This window comes from Ovis canadensis, chromosome 12 (genome assembly GCF_042477335.2).
Source record: "Ovis canadensis isolate MfBH-ARS-UI-01 breed Bighorn chromosome 12, ARS-UI_OviCan_v2, whole genome shotgun sequence".
Classification (NCBI taxonomy): Eukaryota; Metazoa; Chordata; class Mammalia; order Artiodactyla; family Bovidae; genus Ovis; species Ovis canadensis.
This window is the reverse complement of record NC_091256.1, coordinates 57542788-57551325: the sequence shown is the minus strand read 5'-3', so window position 1 is coordinate 57551325 and position 8538 is coordinate 57542788. Positions and strand designations below refer to the sequence as shown.

The 8538-nt window shown below is 56.3% G+C and overlaps 1 protein-coding gene across 2 annotated transcripts; it reads right to left on the bottom strand.

The window, feature by feature from the left end:
* Window positions 1-4640: 4640 nt before the first annotated feature.
* On the bottom strand, window positions 4641-7793 carry HES2 (hes family bHLH transcription factor 2). Of its 2 annotated transcripts, none has more exons than XM_069544812.1 (4): window positions 6946-7793; window positions 6765-6860; window positions 6389-6488; window positions 4641-6309 (listed from the first exon to the last, which is right to left on the bottom strand). In XM_069544812.1, the coding sequence occupies exons 1-4, from the start codon at window positions 6988-6990 to the stop codon at window positions 6053-6055; spliced, it is 498 nt and encodes a 165-aa protein (XP_069400913.1). In that variant the 5' UTR covers window positions 6991-7793; the 3' UTR covers window positions 4641-6052. The 2 variants fall into 2 exon arrangements, with proteins under 2 accessions (XP_069400913.1, XP_069400914.1); XM_069544813.1 differs by having other exon boundaries at window positions 6389-6425; window positions 6946-7130.
* Window positions 7794-8538: the final 745 nt, after the last annotated feature.

The window sequence follows — 8538 nt, the reverse complement described above, 5'->3', positions numbered from 1 at the left end:
TATTGCAAAACTGAGACTTAAACTGAAGAAAGTAGGAAAAACCACCAGACCATTCAGGTATGACCTAAATCAAATCCCTTAGAATATGCTTTTAGCAGGAATCAAAGAGAAAACAAAGGTAGAGAAAACACATATGATAAAAATTAATGAAAGTATAGTGGGAAAATAGATGTCTATTAATTTAATCCTTTCTGTGTCATTCTTTGTTTAGAAGTAGAGCACTATCACATACATCTATCATTCAGTTCAGTTCAGTTCAGTCGCTCAGTCGTGTCCAACTCTTTGCGACCCCATGAATCGCAGCACGCCAGGCCTCCCTGTCCATCACCATTTTAGGTATCATTTTTTAAAAGTATGCTCATTTTGGAATGGATGGATAATTATTAATAGCATATATCAAATTAACAGTACATATATTCATAAGTTGCTAAAGTTGTCACTGGATTACTAACACAGTCTGAAAAAAAGTGCAAACTTCCAAACAGCCCACAACCAAGATAGTAAATCAAAACAACCTAGATTCCCAGAGTGGCAAGAATTATTGCCACACTTAAAAACCTAAGAGATGCGTCACAGCTTCATTTAATTGACCAGACTGGTCACGGTGAAAACCAGATGGAGCCTGAAGGACTCAGCTGAGTAGCTGCCCCAATTCCAAATGTGGTATCTTAAAAAAAAAAAATTTTTTTTTGGCTGGACCCCACAGCATGTGGGACCTTCGTTCCCCAACTAGGGATCAAACTTGCACCCCCTGCATTGGAAGGCAGCGCTTTAACCACTGGACCACTGAGGATGTCTCAGATATGGTATCTTTCAATGTATTGGTGGTAAAATCCACATAAGATTTAGTGTCTCAACCATTTTTCTGTGTGCAGTTCAGTGGTATTAAGTCCATTCACACTATTGGGCAACCATCACCACTATCCATCTCCAGAATTCTTCTTATCTTGCAGAAGGAGAACTCTGTGCCCACTGAATGGGCTAACTTCCCATTCCCCCCAGACCAGCCCCCAGCATCCCCGGTACTAGGGTGTGGCCTCTTTGCTCAAGCAGGAAGGAGACTTTTGGAGGGCTGCTGATGTTGTGTGTCTTGATCTAGGGAGTGGTTTCCATGAGTATGGGCTTCCCTGGTGGCTCAGATTGAGACCCGAGTTCAGTTCCTGGGTTGGGAGGATCCCTTGGAGAAGTGAATGGCTACCCACTCCAGTATTCTTGCCTGTGAAATCCCATGGACAGAGGAGCCTGGTGGGCTACAGTCCATGGGGTCACAAAGAATAGGATGTGACTGAGTGACCAACACTTTCACTTTTTCACTTTTCATGAGTATATCTATTTTATCATAATGAATCAGGTTGTGCAACTACAATTTGTCCATTTTTATGCATGCACACTTTACTTATAAATATCTAGATGGTTCCTGCACTGTTTATGATTTTAGTTCCCTGACCAGAGATAGAACCCCTGGCCCCAGCCCTGAAAGTGCTGAATTCTAACCACTGGACCCCCCCAGGGAATTCCCCCTCAGTCAAACTAACCCTGTGTCAAGTGAAAGGTGTGAATCTGTTGACTCAAACACAGAAAATCAGAACCCCTGGACGTGGGACCCAGGAATCTACATTTCACCAGCTTCCCAGGTGGTGAAAGGGGGCGGGGGAAATTGAATGATGTAAATGTTTGTGTGAATCTATACCTTGTAAAGAATCCACTGGCAATGCAGGAAACCCAGGTTCAGTCTCTGGGTCAGGAAGTTCCCCTAGAGAAGGGCATGGCTACCCACTCCAGTATTCTTGCCTGGAGAATTCCATGGACAGAGGAGCCTGGCAGTCCATGGGTTGCAAAGAGTTGGACACTACTGAGTGACTAACACTTCCACTTTATACCTTGCAAAGAGAAGGTATTTATCTTATTACTGTCATTGCAGGAGACCCAGGATGCATTCTGGGCAGAAATGGAATTACCATGCGGCTGATGAGGCTTAAGCTTGGGTCTGCCCACAAGCAAGGACAGGTAGCAGAATGTTTTAGGAGTAGAGGGGAGGGGTGGGGGTGGGGGAGAGGGGTGTCACCAGGAAGCATTCCTGCGGAAGCAGGTTGGTAAATTGCTTAAAGAGAAACATAAAGGGACAGGACAGGAGTCTGCAAGCAGCACTAGCTTGATGCAACTGATTTTTCGTTCTGAATATTCATTTCCATCCTAAATCTTTACTCATAATTTTACATGTTTTCTTACAGAGGGCCTCAAAAATGTAGTCCCCATAAAACCTGGATTTGTCTTTGATTCCTGGAGTCCAAAATGGTTTTCTTTAAGTACTTTGTCCTATGTTCCCCAAGGTTTTTGGTTTGGTTTTTGTTTGGGGATTTTTGGGGGTTGGGGGGCTGCTGCTCCAGGTCTTCATTGAGTCATGTGGGATCTAGTTCCCCTACCAGGGATTGAACCCAGGCCCCTGCACTGGGAGCATGGAGTCTTAACCACTGGACCATTAGGGAAGTCCTTCCCAGACATTTTTAATGTACTGAGCACCAAGACATAGGACTCTCCTGCCTGCCCTCCAAACAGAACCAGCAGTGGGCACATAATCAGCTGAAACTCTTCCTTCCTTAGCCCCAGACCAGGGTACCCTGGGCTCACAAAGCGTCGTCCTGTGACCAGACACCAGCCCTTGCTCCCTACTGCCCTCCAATGGGCCTTCTGTAACAAGACACCACATGTGCATCTAGGGCGTGCCCTCTAGTGCCTTTCTCACGCTCCTGAAACCATTGAGTTTTATTATAGCTGCTTTAAGAGCCTGGGGCTTTGCCAGGGCCTCTCAAAACCCAAAGTGAAACCAGTTGCTCACCGGGAACCCTCAGTGGGTGGCTGCCTTCTCCCCTTCCTTGCATGCCCAGGCAGCTCTCTGCAGGGCGGCCACCTGGCTGCTCAGGGACACACACACACACACAGGCACATGCACCCCAGAGACACGGCCACAGTGGCAGGGGGCCAGACAAGAAGTAAAACCAAGGGAAATAACACCACTGGGTGAGTTAGTTCACTGGGCCAGCGATAGCAACCTGGTGTGTATTTTAAAAGTAAGTACTTCCCCGGTGGTCCAGTGGTTTAGACTCCTTGCTCCCAGTGCAGGGGTCCTGGGTTTGATCCCTGGTCAGGGAACTAGATCTCCCATGCCACAACTGAGCTGTTGAAGATCCTGAATGCCACAATGAAGATTGAAGATCCCGAATGCCACAAGACCAAGCACAACCAAATAAATAAATATTAAAAATAAAAAAGTAAATATGACTGCTTATTGATGAATGAGGTGGCTGTCCGCATACTGCGGGGACAGCCCCCTCTGTGCTAACCCATCTCCAGAGTGGTCACCCCAAAGCACTCTGGGGAGGACTCTTCAAAGGCGCAGATTTTTCCAGGCGGTCCCCACAGGCTATGTTCATTCCGATCTTATTCCAGATAAACCCATGGAAGACTCAGCCTTGGAATCTGGGCTTCCCAGGCAGAGCAGAGCAATTTGTAAATGTTTATTAGAGGAGTCCTCCTTGGTAACCTGCTCTTTTCTCTCACTCATGGAAACCACACCTGCCTTCTCCAAAGTAACTGGTGCCAGCAGGCTGGGTGCGACCTGGCCCCAGCCTGAGTCTCCTCAACAGCTCAGTGCTCCCGCCATCATTAGGTCATTGGACCATTTCACCCACTGGTTTTCGAGACGTGGGAGCCTTTTCTCCAACCAAGCATGATAACCAGACGCAGCTAGACTCAGTCACAGGACCAGAGCAGAGAGAATGTTGCAAGAGCTGTCTGCTAGGCACCCTGTGAGCCTTGTAAGGGTCATTCAATGGTCCTGAGTGAGGCCACCTCCCTCCCACACCTCAGGAGCCTGCTCTGCCCAGGGCTCACCTTTGACCACGAGACAGGGCCCTGGGAATACCTGGGGAGTTGCCTGAGGGAGGCGCCAGCAGGTGCCTTGTGGAGGAGAGCTGTTGGTGTCCCTATTTCACAAGCCCAGCTTGGAGGGCCAGCTGAGACCTTCTAGGCAGCTCCTGCATGTCCCTGCTGGGAAACCAGCTTCTCACCTCGGGCGCAGAACCTCACTCGCCTGGGCATGCCTCATCCCCTTGCCAAGGTTTGACTGGCCTCAGAACCCCAGAATGCCTGATCCTGTGAGTCACTAGCCTAAACACACCTGCCCCCTGACTGCCTGTCTTATGGCTTGATTGGGGCCAGGTCAACGAGAGTCACAGAGTTGGGGATACAGATGGGCTCAGAGGAAAGCAGTGGCCTCTAGTGGGTCAGTTCTTACCAAGTTTAAACCCCTATTGAAAGTTCTTATTTAAAGGGTCAAGGAGCCTGCCCAGGGTGTGCCCGAGGGATGGAAGTCCTTGACTCAAGGAGGAAACCTGAACTCACGAAGTGGACATGGGCTTGTGGATTACCTGCCCCCCTCCACTTGCTCCTGGGTGCTCAGGCATGCAGGCTTGTGTTCCCAGGGACTGCCCTCCCTCCTCTTCACTCCCTCCCCCACACTTGTCCTGGGGAGTATGGCTCTGGTGCAGCAGCTTTTCAAAGGGATGTTAGGGATCCAGAGGGCGGGAGTCAAAAACCAGGCTGTCGGGGTTCCATAGAGCATGGACCAGTCACATCGCCTGTTTATTAGCTCACGATGTTTATTGAGCATCCGCCACATGCCAAGTTCCCTGGGGACAAAGAGGTACACTCGGCCCCAGCCCTGCCCTCCAGGAGCATACAGTCCAGCCAGCTGGCCCAGACAGGTGGTAGGATGGTCAATCTTGCCAGAAGTTCACCCTCCTGTCTTAACATTGACTTCTTCAATGATGCCCGCAGCCTCCCCAAAACCTGCCACTGGAGTCAGTGCCTAGGTCATCACGGATTTATGTGGCATATAGGTCAGTTTAATGACCCCTCCCATCAGCTCTATCTTCTTCCCCCAGTGCCCCAGTCCCTCACACAGGCTTGTTGACTGGGGACTGGGGATGGGGAGTGAGGACCCATAAATGCTCCATGAAGCCCCAGGAGATGCTGGGAACATGACTGAGTTGGGGAGAAACAGGTGATCACCTGACACCCACTGCTGGGATCCACAGCACCCCCTCCCCTCTGGACCTTCAAAGTCTCTCTGGCTTTCATGGGGAAGCCAGAAGTCTTAAGAACAAGTTGCTTCCACTTATCTGTCATGACAGTAGCAGAGAGCAGTTCAAAAGAGAAAATGAGAAAAGTGGACTCCGGTTCCTCAACCTGCCATGTCATCCTCTGAGTTTCTGCTGCCTCAGGCTAACCGCATCAGCACTGGCTCTGTGCTGGGCCCCAGGCCCGGCCCTTCAAGGCAGCAAGCTTCCTCCATGCCACAGGTCCTCACTCTTGTAGTATCCCTCTTCACATCCCAAGACCACCGGACTTGGTGTGCGGTACACAGGTGCTAACTTAGTGCTTGAGGGAATAAATCCTTCCCGAGCCTACCTAAGGAAGCGCCCACGTCTAGGCACACAGCCCTGGCGGCATCCCGTCCCTATAATTAACTGGAAGCTTTAGGCAGGAAGCCAGGAGTGGAAGTCAAGGCTCCCCCACCTGCAGAGCCCTTCAGGCCGCTGCTGCCACCTGCCCAGAGGTTCCCAGGATGAGTTGGCGAGGAGGCAGACTCATGCAGGGCTGGGAGAGCAGTGACCAGTCAGAGCAGATGGCTGCACCTGGCTCAGGTGAGCTCCTGGCCCAGCCCCTGGGCTGCTGCCAGCACTGGGGCAGGTGTGTGGGCTTCGGGGGCAGCTGTGACTGGCCCAGCTCGCGAGCCCTTCCACCTGCTGAGGCAGGAGACTTTTTCCAGCCCAGACGTCCCAAGCTGGGGCTGACCCTCTCCCCTTATTTCCTGAGTCTCGGTGGACTTCAGTCTCCAAGCACAGATCACAGACATCCGGATCTGCCCCGGTTCTAAGTACCAGGCTGGTCCCTCGTGGTGGGAACGGGAGCCGCCTCCAAGAGCTTCCTGAGTTTGTTCAGGGCCCCTGGTCCCACGCAGTCAGCAGGGTCCGTAGAACGGCCGTGGGGGCTACCAGGGCCTCCAGAGACCCGGGTTCCGGGGAGGTTCGGGTGGTGAGGGCGCGGGGGCGGGCGGCGGGGAAGGCGCTGGCGGGCTGCAAGGGTCACCAGAGCGCCCGCCGTCGGAGGTGGCGCTGGCCGCCCTCCGGCGCAGGTGTTCCAGCAGGCGAGCGCTCACGGCAGGCTCCAGGACGCGGCAGGTGGGTAGCACGCGAGCCAGGCGCGCCAGGCAGGCTCGGTAGCCCTCGCGGTAGCTGTCGGAGGGTGCTGCGGACGGAGAGCGGCGTCAGGCGCGGGCTGGAGCGCTGGCCGTGGGGCCGGGCAGGGACGGGGTGGGGTCACTCACTGGGCGCCGCCGTCGGGCCGGAGGACGCAGGCAACTCCTGCAGGAAGCGCACGGTCATTTCCAGGATGTCCGCTTTCTCCAGCTTAGAATAGCGGGAGCTCTGCGCCGGGCCACGAAGAAAAGGGACAGAGAAACGTACAAACAAGACAGACCTCCCGCAGCCTGCCGTGAGCACTCCGCTCCCAGGAGCTGGGTGCTCCGCACGCCGTGGCCGGCGGTGGGTGGCCTCCCCGAGGCTTGCGCGCCACGCGTTGGCCCCTTATCGGCTCCTGGGGCAAGAGGATCTCTGCCCGCTCGGCCTCCTCGCCCCGCGCCCAGGGACCCCCTACCCCCAGCCCCAGTGCGCCTGGCAGGGCCCCGAGGCCCCAGCACTTACCTCCCTGCCCAGCAGCGGCAGAATGAGCCCCTTGAGCTGGCTCAGGCTCTCGTTGATGCGTGCGCGGCGCCGCTTCTCCAGCAGCGGCTTCAGGCTCTGCAGGCGGGCGTGTGGGCCGCGGTTACGTCCAGGCCCCCGCCCCCGCCGCTCTGTCCCCAGTCGCCAGTCCCCTGGCTCCTACCTTGCGCAGCTCCGCCGGGTCCCCTGCCCTCCGAGGCAGCCCCATGCTCGGCGGGAAAGCGGCGCCGCTGTGGGGCCGGCCTGTGGAGACCTGCGCGCGAGCGCGCAGACACCGAAAGGAGACCGAGGCCCTTAGGGACGTCCGGTGCACGACCCAAGCGGGAGCCAGTGGTGCGCGAGCCACGCCCGCAGCCCGGCTTTAAGGAGACAACGGGCCCGCCCCGCCCCGCCCCGCGGAGTCAGGCCGCCTGTGGGTCCCACCTCCGCCTTTGTTCCTGCGCGAGGTGGGGGCGGGAGGGGGGACGGCGGAGCCCCCGGGATCCCGCTCCAGGCCTTGGCGTCCCATCTGCGGCGGGGGCGCGGGCCTGGGGCGCCTTCCTCCCAGAGCACCTGCGGGGGTGTGTGTGGGCTGGAGGGAAGAGGTTGGGGCCAGGCCCTTGCCCTTCCTTGTCCAGCGCTGCCCTTCCCTCGTTCGAGATCAGCGGCTCCTCTGAGCCCCGCCCTGGGCCTGGGCAGGGGACCCGGGGCTGCGGGACCCTCAAGTCGCCGGCGTCAGGGAGTTACTACTCAGCTCAGGTTTCTACTACGGGGAGGGACTCGCCCCACCAGTTGGCCTGCGGGGCTAGAAGGGGAGACCGAGGCCCGGAAAGAGATCTCAACTTGCTTCGGCTCCAACGGCTGGAAACTGGCCAGGCAGGACTAAGACCCCTGCGGCTCCGTAGAGTCCTCCCGCCCTCACCGACTTAGGGACCACCTGCCCCGACACCCTCGTCCTCGGTTTTGCATAGGGAAACTGAGGCCCAGAGAAGACGAGGCAACCCAGGAGCACTCAGAGCTTATTTTCATTTCACTGGCTCCACCTCCGGGCTCCCACCCGCGGGACAGTCGGAGCTCACGTGACGGGCGGGGCGGGGCGGTCCTCGGCGCAGTCTCTCCCTGCCTGCCCGGGCCCCAGCGGCCCCGGGGTCCGCCTCCGCGCTGCGTGGCCGTTGCTGCTGCAAACTGGCTGGGCGTCCCCCGCCCATCTGCTCGAGGCTGCCCGCCCTCAACCGGCTGGCCGCGCAACGGTCATCACGGCGGACCACCAGGCCGACCCACGGGAGGAGGGCGGGCTGGACCCACGGACCCCGGCCGAGAGGAGGAACCACAGGGTGGAGCCGACCGGCGCTGTCCCGGGTGCTGGAGGGGGCCCATCCCCTCCACCAACCAAACCCGCATCTCTGAGCCCCATCTTCGACGTTTGGCCGAAGTTCCCAGGCCGCGTGATCCCCCGCAGGGCTTGAGAGGGCAGCGGGCCATTCAGGAAAAGGACGAGCAACCTGGCGAGTGGGGGAGCTCGTGCTGCCCAGACCTGACTGACTACCACGTGTGGAATACATGCAATACCCTAAGGGCCGTTTGGTTCTCACCTCCTTTACACCCCATGACTGTCCTGGCTATTAGAGTAAATCAGCATAGTTAGCAAAGTAGGGCCTGGGGATGCCTAAGCCACTGTCTCCTCCAGTCGTTGAGCTCAGAGCTCCTATGAGCAGGTCTCCTCCCAGGTCATTAATGATTCTTTAGGGGCTCAAAGAAAAGGACCTCATGGATCCCT

Excerpts from the sequence above, each read along its gene's own strand:
- HES2 (XM_069544812.1), bottom strand. The coding sequence starts at position 6,990 with ATGGGGCTGCCTCGGAGGGCAGGGGACCCGGCGGAGCTGCGCAAG. Across the intron at positions 6,489-6,764 it reads TGCCGCTGCTGGGCAGGGAG|AGCTCCCGCTATTCTAAGCT; the intron begins GTAAGTGCTGGG and ends GGCCCGGCGCAG. Across the intron at positions 6,310-6,388 it reads CGGCCCGACGGCGGCGCCCA|CACCCTCCGACAGCTACCGC; the intron begins GTGAGTGACCCC and ends CTCCGTCCGCAG.